General features: G+C 36.7%; 1 protein-coding gene across 5 annotated transcripts in view; it reads right to left on the reverse strand.

Moving 5' to 3' along the window:
* The window catches only part of Tenm1 (teneurin transmembrane protein 1), an 820708-nt gene that overhangs the window by 288544 nt on the left and 517061 nt on the right, over positions 1-15103 (reverse strand). For 3 of the 5 annotated variants that reach the window (XM_052738708.1, XM_052738693.1, XM_052738702.1), the window contains one exon: positions 1025-1174. The exons of 1 other annotated variant lie outside the window; for it this stretch is intronic. In XM_052738708.1, coding sequence (XP_052594668.1) covers positions 1025-1174 — 150 coding nt within the window. The remainder of the gene's footprint in view (positions 1-1024; positions 1175-15103) is intronic. One more of the 5 variants, XM_052738717.1, reaches the window with a different exon arrangement.

The raw sequence follows: 15103 nt of genomic DNA on the forward strand, positions 1-15103 counted from the left end.
ACAAGTATTCACTTTTACTGAAGCATAGGGCAAAGCAAAGCTATTGTTCCAAAAGCAGACAAAAAAAACCCCTCATAAACACCCATCCACATCAATGAAACAGACATGCAGAGACTACTAACTCAAAAAAGTGTAAAACAAATTGATTCTGTATTTAGAACTAAAAAAGCAAAATAAAACTTATCACCTCTATAAAATTGTGACTTTCTTAAGGGTAAATGTTTGCTTAATTTATTTATTTGCTTAATTTTATCTCATAGAGGACAGTTTTGTTCTTAATTTCTACTTTAAAATCGGACATACTAAAAATTTACGTAGCATAAATACCTCTGTACTTAAACCTATTTCAAGGGAAGTCATAACACCAAGTTCTAGTTATTTTTCTTTGCTTATTAAGACTAAAGTCTTAGAAGTTAGGAGTACTAGTACCGTGGCATTTATTTAAATATGTCTCCTAGTTCATGTACATGTTGGTTACTTTGAACAATTCAGGACTTGAAGTAATTTTCTTTCAACTAGGAAGATTTCATGTTTCCCAACTAGAAAATAATTCATGTTTTCCCATTTTGTTATAAACATTCACCTTTACATGAGGCAGAAACTGCCTTTACTTATAAACAGAAGAAATTTCTGTATACCCTTTGTAAAATGTTACATATAAATAAATGCTGGGCTAGGACATAAGGGAACTTAATCAAAATCCCATGTTGCTTCAGGGTAGTTATATGTGCAATGAAATTTTTATTTTATTGAAAGTTCCATTCTATAAATATTTATTTATTTATTTATTTATTTTCAAAATTGTCAACATATTTGAAAAGTTTAATTAGTTTATACTCAAAGCACTGGAGAAAAAGAGATTTTGCTTCACAAGACACTGGCATGGACTTATTCTGTTCACGTAGTGGAGTTCTCTCAAGTGATAATGAAATTTAATGTGAAGTGACGCTATCCCAGATATGGTCCTAATAACTTAATTAGGAAAAATTAATCAAGAATCCATCAATCATTTTGGTCACTGTACCTTTTTTCTCTGATTTGTCAGAAACTTTTCCTCCAATGGGAGAGTAAGTAGTATCCATGGACTCGGTCCCTGTGTTCCCATTGCTAATTCCATTCGCATAGATCTGTCCAACTGGTTGCAACTGCCACGTCAGGCCAAACAAGTGTACTGCTGCAAGAAAACAAGCGTATATTAACTTATTCTGACTCATTTAGAAGGCTGCTAAACCAGCTAGCCTTTTGCACCTGAAAATGTCATAATTAGTGGTCTTTTAAGTAAGCCAATGGACTAGGAGTTTTATATCTATATCAACAGATATAGTTCTTTTCTCAAGTAGCTGGTGTTAAAACACTGAGATGAATGCTATTCAAGAGATAGTTTAAGAAATTGGAGGGTTAGTTGACCAATTACAATGGGATTGTTCTTGGCTCCTCAGGGCTGTGATCTCATATGTTTCCATTTTTCCATAGTCATGTAACTCTAGTTTCCATATGGAAACCCCTACAGAATAATGTGGATAACAAATTACCAACCCAGGAGAACTTTGTTATAACTGATCCAATTCAATTCAATAAATATTTACTGACTGCCTAGTGTTCATAGGCCCTTCATAACTGCCACAGGTGTTAAAACCTAGATGCCTGTTAGGGTAGAATTTTGTAGTATTACAAATGTAAAATAGCCATAATACTATGTAGAAGCATTGACATAATGTAGGTTTAATTTTATATCAGAAGACTAAGAGATATTTGATATTATCATTGTGCAAGAATATGATCACACATCAATTTGGATAAAAATATTAAAATATGAGTTTTGTGCAAGGTAATGTTGCATTATTTATAAAAGTAAAAAAAATGAACATAACAAAACCTTAAATTTTGACTTTTCCTTTGGTTCAATTATTTAGTTTGTAAGAAATTATTATGAATGTACTTAAGATTGTCCAAGATAATATCTGAAAATAATATTCAAAAGTTAAAATCAATCTAAATATTTATCAATTTGTGTGTAATTACCTGGTGATGTATTAATAACACAAAATTATATAGTTATTAAAATCACATTGAAGATGTCATACAGCAACCTGGGAAATATTCATGAAGTATCAAATGAAAATATCAGGCTTCCCAAAAGTATTAATTATATAATCTGAATTGTGTGAATGTGTGTGACTGTACGCAAGCATTCATATCTTAGAGAAAGAATGTATGGAAGCAACATGTTAATGGTTTGAAAGCTTAGGGAGGATTTTAATTTCCTTTTTATGATTTCTATATTTTCTATTTTAAAATAAATTGATTAAAGAAAAAATAAGCTATATTTGGCTAGATATATCTTATAAAGAATGGTTTTTACAAAGGAATTACTATTGGAGATAGATGTTTAGATTTGTGTTGTGCTTTGAAGGGTGACAGAGATAGGCAAGGATGAGGGGAGGCCTGGACAAAGTTATACTTCGTAATGTACAGAATTTGTTTGAAGCAAAGGAAATTGTTTGGGTTCATTGGAAGTTAGCTATGGTTGGTAATGGATGGTAAATACAGAATGGTAGCATTAAGGCTGGTATTTTAGAAAACTTTGGGTGCCACTCTTAGATATTTGCATTTAATTTATTAAGCAACAGAAATATTATTATTTCCTTAACTGATGACATAGTCAGTATTCTTTAGGGAGTTAAATTAGAAAGAAAATTGGATTATTGGGTGTTTTTAGGGAAGTAAATGTTATCAAAATACATTTCTCAAAAAGATAAATCTAATAACAGTGCAAAAAATGGATTATAACCATAAAACATGTATCAAAGAAACAAATGGGGTGAACTTGTAATAATGTAGATGAGAAATAGTTTTTCAGTTAAGATAGTGTCATAAGAGTGTCTAAATTATTTCCATTGAGAAGTCAATAGAGGTTCCACAAGAAGAAATTGTAGGGTGGTGGTAGCACACTCCTTTAATCCCAGCACTCTGTAGGTGGATCTCTGTGAGTTAGACGCCAGCCTGGTCTACAGAGCAAGTTCCAGGACAACCAAGGCTACACAGAGAAACCCTGTCTCAAAAGACCAAAAAAAAAGATGACAATAAAATAATAAAGAAGAAGAAATTGTTGACTTAGCAACAACTCCTATACTGAAGGCTAAAGAAAGATTGTCACAGAGGGAGAAGAAAGACTCTAAGGGCCAGAGGACCAAGGAGTTTGCTGTGAGATTGTACTCTCATAATATCATGCATGTACATTGGTGCACTAAAAGATCACAGACAAATAGATGGATTAATTCTAAGATTAATTCAAAGTGGTTACAATTTAGAGCTGCAATAACTGAAGGAATGGTGGACCTATTAAAATATTTAGGGGATTCTTTACTTAGCTTACAAGTGGTTGGAGCTGGATCTGTATTCTATAGATGACTGATTGAACAGATGGTCTGAGGTGAGATTGGAGGAATTAAATGAATCCATCTCTAGAGACACGGGTTTCCAGGGACTGATGTGGCATCTAGATATAATGCTTACTTCAAGAGGTTTAAAATTATAAAGGAATATTAAAGCTGGAACAAGATTGTAAAAACATGCATGCACAGAGTCAACAATTGAAGTTATGAGAGAGAATGAGGCCACTGAAGAGAGAGACTGTTAGAATAGTGCCTGGGGCAGAATCTGTTTTCTCAAATACTATCAAAAGGCAAGAAAGAAAAAGCAAATCTGTCCATAAAAATCTATTTTTCTTCATGTTATTAGGGAAACTGAGAGGACTTAATTTGTACTTCTATCTCACACACACACACGCACACGCACACACACACATACACACACACACACACACACACACACACACACACACACACACACACACATATCTCATAGGAGATGGTGGCTGAAAAGAGAGACACTAGTCAAAGTGCCCATTTAAAAACCATCTGTCTACTTTTAGTTGGAGCTACAGAGATTTCTAACATCTTATTTCTAATTTATCTTTAAAACATTTAATTGGTTTTTCCCCTTTCTTTGGGCTAAAACCAGTGTAGCTCGATGATTTTCTCTTGCAATTAATGGGAACCACTGAAACCAAAGGACAATAGTTTTGAGGAATATATGGTATATTAAAAACACTGTAGTAGTGCCATTGCTGAGATTTCTAGCTAAAGGAAGTGAAATTTGGTTACTATTATTGTTCTAGTTCAAGGTGTTTATCAGTATCTTAGAAAGTTTGTTGTATTCAGGCTCCCAAAATAATTTTAATATTATTGATATTACAAATCACATTGAAACTTGTTTCACTTCCTTGGTTGAATTAATTTTTTTGTGAAATTAGATTGACCATTTATAACAGAAGGCATAATGAGTGTCATTTTGAAGACCAAGAGAGCTATTTTATGTACTTTATTTAAGTTCAACCAGTTTCCTGAGGGCATGAGAAAATGAGAAAAAATGTATGTGATGAGACCGTCATTTTAAAATATGTAAGGAGGGATTTATCTTTTACTGTCAGAAGAAATAGGAAGATACAGAGGTAAGGGCACATTTAATAGAACATTCTGTGACAGCAATGAAGTTTTATAATTTTTAAGTATATTATATGTTTCCCAGGGAGCAAGTTGATTAGAACATATATTTGTGTGAATATATAATGAAAGCTAATTACTTGCTACCGATCAAGGGTACCATGGCAAGGGGACTGACCTTTTCTCTCTTCCAAATTGAATTTCTATATGCTGAGTTATGAAAGGAATCCAAACAGTGCGTTTATGTGAAGAATAGACTGTGCTCTCTAAAGAATTCCAGAATTTTATTAGAAACAATCATAGCTTGCCTATATTAAAGCAATCAATAAATGTATGTTGACTTGTGCTATATATCAATATACCATTAGAAAGATTTGGTAGTAGTTTACATGTAGCAATTATCTTTTGATTAAAGAAATATTTTCAAAATATGTGCCAAGTACACTGGGAATGTTGGGGATACAGACAGAAAATGGACGGAATTGGATATCATGATATTAAGTGATGTCACCTACACTCAGAATTGAAAGAGTTCATGTTTTTTCTTATATGTGGATTCCAGGCTTTAGCCCATGCATGTGCATGTGTGCACACATACATAGACTCACATATACACACACACTCACACACATACAGCTAATATGGACACTAGACATAAACAATTCATATAGCCTCATCAGTATGTACTAGCTGACTGACATCTTTAGAAAGAAGATGAATCAAATCCTTTTTGACGCCCTTAAACCCAGGCATTGTCATTTGAATCAACTATATAGAATAAGGCAATGAATACAGCAATTTTAAGTTATATTCATATGTTAATTCAATAACTCTTTTGTGCAAGGAAGTTTTTTTTTTAATTTTAGTGTCCAGAATTTAAGTGATAGGTTAATATAGACCAGGGAAAATATATGGTATAATGTAAATTATAAAGTTGAATTTTTATGGAAACGAAGCACAGATGAGATATTTTTTAGGAAGTTATAAGTTCTGTGAGGAAAAATATAGGTAAAGGTGTGGACAGTTAATATTTTCAATGTTACAGGATCCAGAATCACCTAAGAGACAAGATAATGACTGTGAGGAATTACTTTCTAAATTAGCCCCAAGGTATACTTGAAGGGATTAACTAGATTAGGTTAATTGAGGTAAGAAGACACAGTTTAACTGTGGCTGACATCATTACAAGGGCTGAATTAAAAAAAAAAAGAACAATTTCTGAGACCTAATATTCATGTCCCTTTGCTTCCTTACTGCACAAGCAATGTGGCTGGCCTCCCAGTTCTGCTACTCTGTCACCATTTAACAGTCAACATTTCGACCTTATATTGTTTCTACCAGTTTGTTTTATCATAGCAACAGGAAAAGCAACTAATACAGGGCAGTCAGAAAAGGCCTCTCAGAGGAAGGTACATTTGAATAAGATGGACCAGATAGAGTATATTGAATATCTAGAGCAGTGGTTCCCAACATGTGGGTCATGACCCCCATGCAGTTGCATATCAAATATCCTGTATGCCAGATATTTGCATTGTGATTAACTACAGTAGCAAAATTACAGTTCTGAAATAGCAATGAAATGATTTTATGTTTGGGGGTCACTATAACATGAAGAACTGTATTAAAGAGTCTCAGATTTAGGAAGGTTGAGAATCACCTATGTAGTGCAAATCCTTCCAGACAGATAGAGTAGAAGTATAAAAATCTTTGAAGGATTACATGGAACCTGTGAGGAGCATTAAGTAGCTAAATGTGAGGCCAGTCAGGAAGAGTGGTAGAAAAATTCATGTACATAATTATTGGTCCCATAATCCTGTTATCTCAGTAGTCTAATCCACTTCACAGCTGGTCATCAATAAACAAGAAGTGAACAGAAACTGATAACATTTAAATTTTACAAGTAGTGCTCCAAATGAGTTAAAGTAGACATGATTCAAAGCAAGATTAGCATGGTAATTCCTAATGATGTATACATAAATGTATATACTCAGGGATGGGACAGACACTATCCAGCTTAATGTAGGGTACCAGTTTCTTTGTATTTTACTGAAATCCACTGACTAGACAGAATGTGTATGCCAATTCAGATCGCCCTAGAGTAATGTCTTTTCACCAGATTAAGAATGACAGTTCCTAATGGTCCTTTAACAAATGTTCTCTGCTGCTCAGTGCTATACAATTTGTAATTATTAGACTTCTATAATCCAATTGTAAAGAGCTATGCCCTGAAATCACAAGCTCATTACAAAGTGAAGGTAACAAGTGGAACATCATGCTATTTCTTGTTGGTAAATGCAGTCTATTGGACAGCACAGGCCTAAGCTATTCAGGTTGTATATCCCATACCTAAGTTTAAAACATTCCTGTAATCTTGAATCTCAAGAGGGCTGACTCCATAAGCAGAAATTCTTTTCACCTTGCATATTTTTATAGAATGGTCCAAGTTGCTGCATATATATCTTTGCAATGTCTGTTAGGATGTTGGGTTTTGTCTCCCTTAAGTGAGCCTGATAGTATCTAGTAACATAAACAACAATGCTCCCTCATTCTACTACTCCCTTTCAAGAGATGCATACTTATTTACAATGATCAAACTACAGAAATATTCTAGAAAGAGATGTGAGAAATGCAAACTGGATAAGTTAGGTTTGTGTTGTCCAATAGGGTAGCCACTTGCTGTATGCATTTATTGAGTACTTAAAATTTGGCTAGTCAAGGTCAAAGGCAATATGAAAGAGAATGTAAAACACCACATTAATAATTATATATCAATTACATATTGAAATAATATTTTGGATATATTAGATTCAGTAGTAATTTTATTAAAATTAATTTTACTTATTTCTTTTTATGTTTTAAATATGGCCACCATAAAATCCTAAATCACATATGCAGTTCACATTATATTTCTATTGAACAGTGGCAACCTCTACAATCTAGAATAGTTCACAAAGATATGTTTCTTTTAGCACTATATCATTGAGTCCACCAAAGCATTTTGAAAATATCTGTTGACATATTTGCCTTAAAGGGTAGTAATTGTGTCATCATCATTTTTTTCTGTCTCTGGTTCCCAATTCAGCACTCAGTTGTTAGCATGCATTCCATTATTATGTTATGAAATACAATAATAACTGGAATGGCAAGGTATGGCCAAGTGTGAAACAGTGAAGTGAATGTTATAGGGGTCACCAGACACAACTGGGAAACCCGCACTTCCTCCATTCCAAAGCTCAGGAACCATTATGGAAGGCTGTAAGAGTCAGAGGTCAGAGGTCAGGGAGGCCCATATGAAAGATTCTTTTCTGAACATGACAGGAGCTTATGGCACCTGGGACTGCCCACACAAGACCTATACAAGATCAAGCTAGGCAAGATTCTACCATGAAGGAAAGAGCAGTTTACAAGTTCACTTAAAAAAGGAGCTTGAGACAGTTGATGGTTTCCTGGGGATGGAGAATCAAATTTCTTTAAGGATGTGGCTATTGGTAGGTTGACTACATTTTGATGGATGGTTCTTCATTCATAAATAGACAGGAAGTACGAGATTGACTCGATGAATTATAAAAAAAAGGACAGGAATTTGTACATTAGGGAGGTGGGTGTAGGTCTGACCAGAACTGGAATAGGTGTGGGAGTGAGTAAACAAAACACATTGTATAAAATTCTCAAATAATTAATAAAAACATTGTATGTAAAAACAAAAACCAAGTAGTTCTGAAGCAGGTGAAAAAATATAAAGGATGAATTAACATAGTAAAGTGATTTTTGAATATAACTTTGATATCTCCCACAAACCCATATTTTTAATAATTCTTGATCAAGGAATTCTACTTCTTAGAGTCTATAATAACAAAGTGAGCATATATGTGCATAAAGAAGATATATATATGAAAATTCATTATAGCTTTTTAAATAAAGTGACTTTATTTTTGATTAAAATACAATTATATAATTTCTCCATTTTCTTCCCTCCATTCAATCCCTGCCATACCCATGCCCTCTAGCTTCCTCATGAATTTATGGCCTCTTTTCTTTTTGCTACTGTTACATATACATAAATCATAAATATACAAACACAACTTGGCCAGTCTGTTTAGTTTTACTTGTATGCATTTGATTTTAGGGCTTTCCAATTAGTATTGGATAACTGACTGAAAGTTCATGTTGTGAAATATTGCTTTAAATATGTAAAGATGTGTCACGTTTGTTTATGCTGCATTTGTTTAATTATGTAAAGGCATGCTGCTTTTGTTTACACTATATTTGTTTCACTATGTAAAGATGTGTTACTGTTTCACCTTGCTTGTCTAAGGCACATGATTGGCCTAATAAAAAGCTGAACAGCCAATAGCTAAGCAGTAGAGAGATAGGCAGGGCTGGCAGACAGAGAGAATAAATAGGAGGAGAAATTTAGGCTCTACAGAAGAGAATGAGGGAGAAAAAGAGGGAGATACCTGGGGCCAGCCAGGTAGCCATCAGCTAGATAGACAGGGGGAAGTAGTGAAAGTAGGGAATACAGAATGAAAGCAAGATAAAAAGCCCTGAGAAAAATAGATGATGAGTAGTCTATAGTGGAGGTATCTTTGTGGATTTCTGGAGACCTCTCTAGCACTCTGCTTCTTCCTATTCCCCTGGGGTCTTCATTCATCATGGTATCTCCCTCTCCATTCTCCCACACTGCTCCTGATCCAGCTGGGACCTCCCTGTCCCCTAAGCTCTCTTTCCTCTGACCCTTGCCCTCCATTATCCGCCCTCCCCCAGTTTGCTCATGTAGATCTCATCATCTATTTCTCTGTCATTGGGTGATTCCTGTGTCTTTCTCAGAGTCCTCTTTACTAGGTAGCCTCCCTGGAGTTGTGAGTTGCAGTCTGGTTATCCTTTGCTTTACATCTAGTATCCACTTATGAGTGAGTACATACCATGTTTGTCTTTCTGAGTCTGGGTTACCTCACTCAGGATGATTTTTTTCTAGTTCCATCCATTTGCCTGCAAACCTCATGATGTCATTGCTTTTCTCTGCTGAGTAGTACTCCATTGTGTATATGTACCACATTTTATTTATCCATTCTTCAGTTGAAGGGCATCTAGGTTGTTTCCAGGTTCTGGTTATTACAAATAATGCTGCTGTGAACATAGTTGAGCATGTGCCCTTTTGGTACGATTGAGCATTCCTTGGGTATATGCCCAAGAGTGGAATAGCTGAGTCTTGAGGGAGGTTGATTCCCAATTTTCTAAGAAAGCACCATATTGATTTCCAAAGTGGCTGTACAAGCTTGCATTCCCACCAACAGTGGAGGAGAGTTTCCCTTGCTCTACATCCTGTCCAACATAAGCTGTCTTCAGAGTTTTTTATCTTAGCCATTCTGATGGGTGTAATTTTGATTTTCATTTACCTGATGATTAAGGATGTTGAGCAATTCCTTAAATGTCTTTCAGCCATTTGAGCTTCTTCTGTTGAGAATTCTCTGTTTAGCTCTATAGCCCATTTTTTAATTGGACTGTTGGGTATTTTGATGTCTAATTTCTTGAGTTCTTTATATGTTCTGGATATCAGCCATCTGTCAGATATGGGGTTGGTGAAGATCTTTTCCCACTCTGTAGGCTGTCATTTTGTCTTATTGACTGTGTCCTCTGACCTGCTCTGGTGATTGGATGGCCGAACACCCTGGCTGTCATGATAGAACTCTCATCCAGTGTCTGATGGAAATGGATGCAGCGATCCATGGCCAAGCCCCAGATGGAGCTCCAGAAGTCCATTTGGTGAGAGAGAGGAGGGATTGTATGAGCGAGAGATGTTGAGACCATGGTTGGAGGAAGCACAGGGACAAATAGCCAAACTAGTGGAAACACATGAACTGTGAACCAATGGTGGAGGAACCCCCATGGAATTGGACCAGGCCCTCTGGATAAGTGAGATAGTTGATTAGCTTGAACTGTATGGGAGGCTCCCAGGCAGTGGAGCCAGGACCTGTCCTTGGTGGATAGGCTGACTTTTTGGAGCCTGGGGCCTATGCTGGGACACTTTGCTCAGCCTTGGTGTAGGGAGGAGGGGACTGGACCTGCCTTGGCTGAGTCTGCCAGGCTGGGCTGACTCCCCAGGGGAGACCTTGCCTTGGAGGAGGTGGGAGTGGGGGGTGGATTGGGGCGAGGGCTGAGGGGTGGGAGGAGGGAGGACAGGGAAATTCGTGGCTGATATGTGAAATTAAGTTAATTATAAAATAAAAATACTATAAAAATAGATAATGAGAAAAAGGTTAAGTTAAAAGAGTTAGCAAGAGATGAGCTTAAGCTAAGGCTGAACACTCATAACTGATAATAAGTCTCTGTGTCATGATTTGGGAGCTGGTTGGGGCCCAAAGAAAGCCTGATACAGGCTTATCCATGGGGAAGACTAATTTCTGCAACTCTCAGCATTTTTTAAAGGTATTTTTACCAAACATTTTTATTTATTTATTTATTTATTTTTTTTTTTATTTTGCAATACAGTTCAGATCATTGACTTGATCTCAGCATTTTTTAGTTGTCTGTACTTCTTGGCCTAGGGTTGAGGCCTCTTGAGCTTTCCCTTGTCGGTGTTTGCATGTCTGTTGGTATGTCTTTGTTCATGTCTTGTTTAAGCAAGCCATATTTTCGAAGTATCATAGATGAAGCATCCCTGTCATTTCTAGGAAACAAAATCTCACAGAAGATCTACTGGTCCCCCAGTCTTAACAATCTATCTACCTCCTTTTCTGTGATATTCTCTGAGCCTTAGGCATAGGAATTGAGTTGAAGTGTATCAACCAGGACTAGGAACTCCACAATAAATTATTATCTGCAGTTTAACCAACTGTGGTTTTCTGTGATGGTTTCTTTCTGTTGCAAAAAGAAGTTTCCTTTCAGAGAGTTGAGACCTGTACTTATCAGTATAAGTTTTCAGAATACAGTCAGAAATTCTGCTGGTTTTGTAAATTGGTGGCAGTAGGTTCTGTTCTAAGATCCATGACCTCACTAACCCCAAGTAGTTGGCTAGGGTTTCCAGTACCAGGCATGGTTTCCTCCATGTTGAGTGGGTTATGTGTCCAATTAGACAGCTGTTGGTTAAGGTCAAGATATGGGTACCACTATGATATCCTTAGGAATACCTTGCTGTACTGGTCATTGTTGTGGTTCATAGGCAACACAGATGGGTATGACTACTGGTTGCTTTTGGAATCTTGCAGAGCACCTTCTGGTACTATTAAAGCTAGTTCTCAGGGAGGAGGCTTTCAGATCAAATCCAGCTTAGATTCTCTGAGTCCTGTGTCCAAAGTACATGATGTCTTCAGCAATAGGTACATACCTTTAGCCTCTGGGATGCACCTAAAGACAGCAGCATAGCCTATATTGTTTTAGGAGTCTCTTGTACTTCTTATCCAACAACTTAAAACGGATTTCTCTCTCTCAGTGCTGGTGTTTTTAGTTTAGAGCTCTTGGAGTGATCATTGTCAGTCCAAGTGGCATAACTTCATATAAACTATGTATGCACCGACACTTATATGTATTATGTAAAATTTTATACAGACTTTTTAAATACATAAAAATTAGAACCACCATAGCTATCTGCATGAAAGAGTGATGTACCCATATTTTGGAATCAATCCTTTGTAAGCCCAATTTAACTATTACAATATACTTATTGTGATAACACATAATTATATGTATTTATTATTCATAATATCATATATAATATGCACATTGCTGTCTCACAGTTTTGTGGTTTTGTTTGTGATATGTGTATAGTAATTGTATGCATGTATGTACATGGGTATACTCTCCAATGTGCACAAAAGCAGCAACCAGAGGAGGGCATTATATATCCTGTACTATCAGTCTTTGCTCTATTCCCATGAGGCAGAGTCTCTAACAGAATCTGGAGTTCGCTAGTTTTGGGCTAGGCTGTCTAGCTAATAAGCCTCAGCAATACTTCTGTCTTCATCCACCAATAACCTGAACTGGTGTTTTAGGCACATATGGCAATGCTAAACTTTTTTTTTTTTTTGAAACAGGGTTTCTCTGTGTAGTTTTGGTGCCTGTCCTGGAACTAGCTTTGTAGACCAGGCTGGCCTCAAACTCACAGAGATCCACCTGGCTCTGCCTTCTGAGTGCTGGGATCAAAGGTGTGCGCACCACCACCTGGCTGAATGCTAAGCTTTTTAATGGGAGACTGGAAATCCAATGTAAGGTTCTCTTACTCATTCAATAAGTATTATCGCCTTTAGATCCACCTCCTCAGTAAAATTTTAATGAAAGTAGACTGGAAGGAACTAAGAAGACAAGTCAATTCAATGCAATAGGGATCCTAGATAGGACATTTTTAAATAGGAAGAATGACTGTGGAAAACTGGAGATATCTGTATTAAATCTTGAACTCAGCTAATATCATAATAGCTAATAGCATCATACCTTTGTTAATTTATTTGTTTTAGTGATTGTATTATGCTGATGGAAATTGCTAACATTAGAAGAAGCTCTGTAACATGTATACAAGAATTTTACACATTTTTGCCATTTCTGTGAGCCTAGAATTAAGAGAGGAAGGGAGAAAGACAAGGAGTGTGAGAGGGAAGGAAGAAGGGAGAGAAGAGAGAGGAGGGAGGGAGGGAAGGAGAGAGAGAAAGAGAAAGAGAGAGAGACAGAGAGAGAGAGAGAGAGAGAGAGAGAGAGAGAGAGAGAGAGAGAGAGAGGAGAGAGAGAGAGAGAGAGAGAGAGAGAGAGAGAGAGAGAGAGAGAGAGAGAGAGAGAGAGAGAGAGAGAGATGTTAAGCAATGTGCTAGCACCAAATTTTCCTGGCTGGCTTATAAGAACATACTATGCACATCTTTTCTCAGTTCTATCTTCAATGTTTTCATGATAGTGGTTAAAATCAGCCTATGGTGGGTTGAGTATCATTAAATGCTAGAAATAATCAAATCATTTCCTAAAGATCTGGGCATCAAATATGCATGAACAAACCACTGAATGACCTTTATGTGCTGACAAGATAAGATTTATGTGCCAAATGTTGCAGAACAGTGCATATCCCGTAAATCTGTTTAAATAGAAAACACATATCTCTACATAGGTAAATGCACAGAAACATATTGAAACAAGGAATGCTAAACAATGGTTCTTTAGAATGGGGAGCTGGAGAAACCCAAAGGTACTTTAACCTTTTAGTATTATTGTTACAATCTTTTTTACAATGATATGTATTCATATACCTCTAAGTAAAAATACTTTTATGTTCCTGAATACCTTTGCGAAGTTTAATGGATCCAGGAATTATTTTATTTATCTTTTTGTTGTTGTTTGTGTCTAAAATATGCATTTCAAGTATTTTTAAATTAAATTTTAAAATTTTAGGTAATTCCTGAATTTATATAATGTTCCCCATTCTTCTATTTCCTCCAAGCTCTCTCATGTTCCTCCTCACTCCCTTTAAAATTTATGAACTATTTTTCTTTAATTATTATGATTATACACTCACAGAAATATATGAATAAAAATTTAAACACAACTTGGCCCATGGATCCTCTCATCCTTCTCTTCTAGCTCATCTCCATTATTTTGTGTTGTTTGCTGATACCTAGAAACACTTTCTACCAGGAACTCCTAGTGCCCACACCTTCCTGGGACTCAGATCAATGCCTCACTCAGCCAACATCAGAGAAGCTACTTCTTACAGTAGATGGGAACTTACACAGAGACCCATAACTAGACAATGTGCAGAATGAGAGATTTTGGAGCACTCAGTCCTAACTGGGATGTCTTTTTTTTTGGAATTGCTTCAAGACTGTCATCTTTTATATATATTTTTAATTAAGGAATTTTTTTATTCATTTTAAATACCAACCACAGATCCCCCTCTCTTTCCTCCTCCTGCCCCTCCAGCTTTCCCCCCAACTCACTCCCCATTCCCTCCTCCAACAAGGCAAGGACTCCCAAGGGGATTCAGCAGAACCTGATACATTTAGTAGAGGCAGGTCCAAGTCCCTCCCTCTGCATCAAGGCTGTGCAAGTTGTCCCATCATAGGTAGTGGGCTCCAAAAAGCTAGCTCATGCACCAGGGATGGAACCTGATCCTACTGCCAAGGGGCCCCTTAAGTAGATTAAGCTACACAACTGTCTTGCTTATGCAGAGGGCCTAGTCCAGTCCCATCGAGGTTCTACAGCTGTTGGTCTAAATTTCATGAGTTCCCATTAGTTTTTTTTGGTTGTGTCTGTGGGTTTCCCCATCATGATCTTGATGCCCCTTGCTCAGAGACTTCTTCTCTCTCTCTCTGACTGGACTCCTGGAGCTCAGCCTGGTGCTTGGTTGTGGATCTCTGCATCTGCTTCCATCAGTTACTGGATGAAGGCTCTATGATGACAGTTAGGATATTCACCAATCTGATTACTGGGGTAAGCCAGTTCAGGCACCCTCTCCACTATTGGTTGTAGTCTAAGCTGGGGTCATCCTTGTGGATTCTTGGGAACTTCCCTAGCACCCAGTTTCTTCCTATCCCCATGATGTCTCCCTCTATCATGGTATCTCTTTCATTGCTCTCCGTCCCCATTTCAGCTTGACAATCCTATTCTCTCTTATGTTCTCATCC

Source organism: Peromyscus californicus, unplaced genomic scaffold (genome assembly GCF_007827085.1).
Source record: "Peromyscus californicus insignis strain IS unplaced genomic scaffold, ASM782708v3 Scaffold_10__1_contigs__length_136768540, whole genome shotgun sequence".
In the NCBI taxonomy this organism is placed as follows: Eukaryota; Metazoa; Chordata; class Mammalia; order Rodentia; family Cricetidae; genus Peromyscus; species Peromyscus californicus.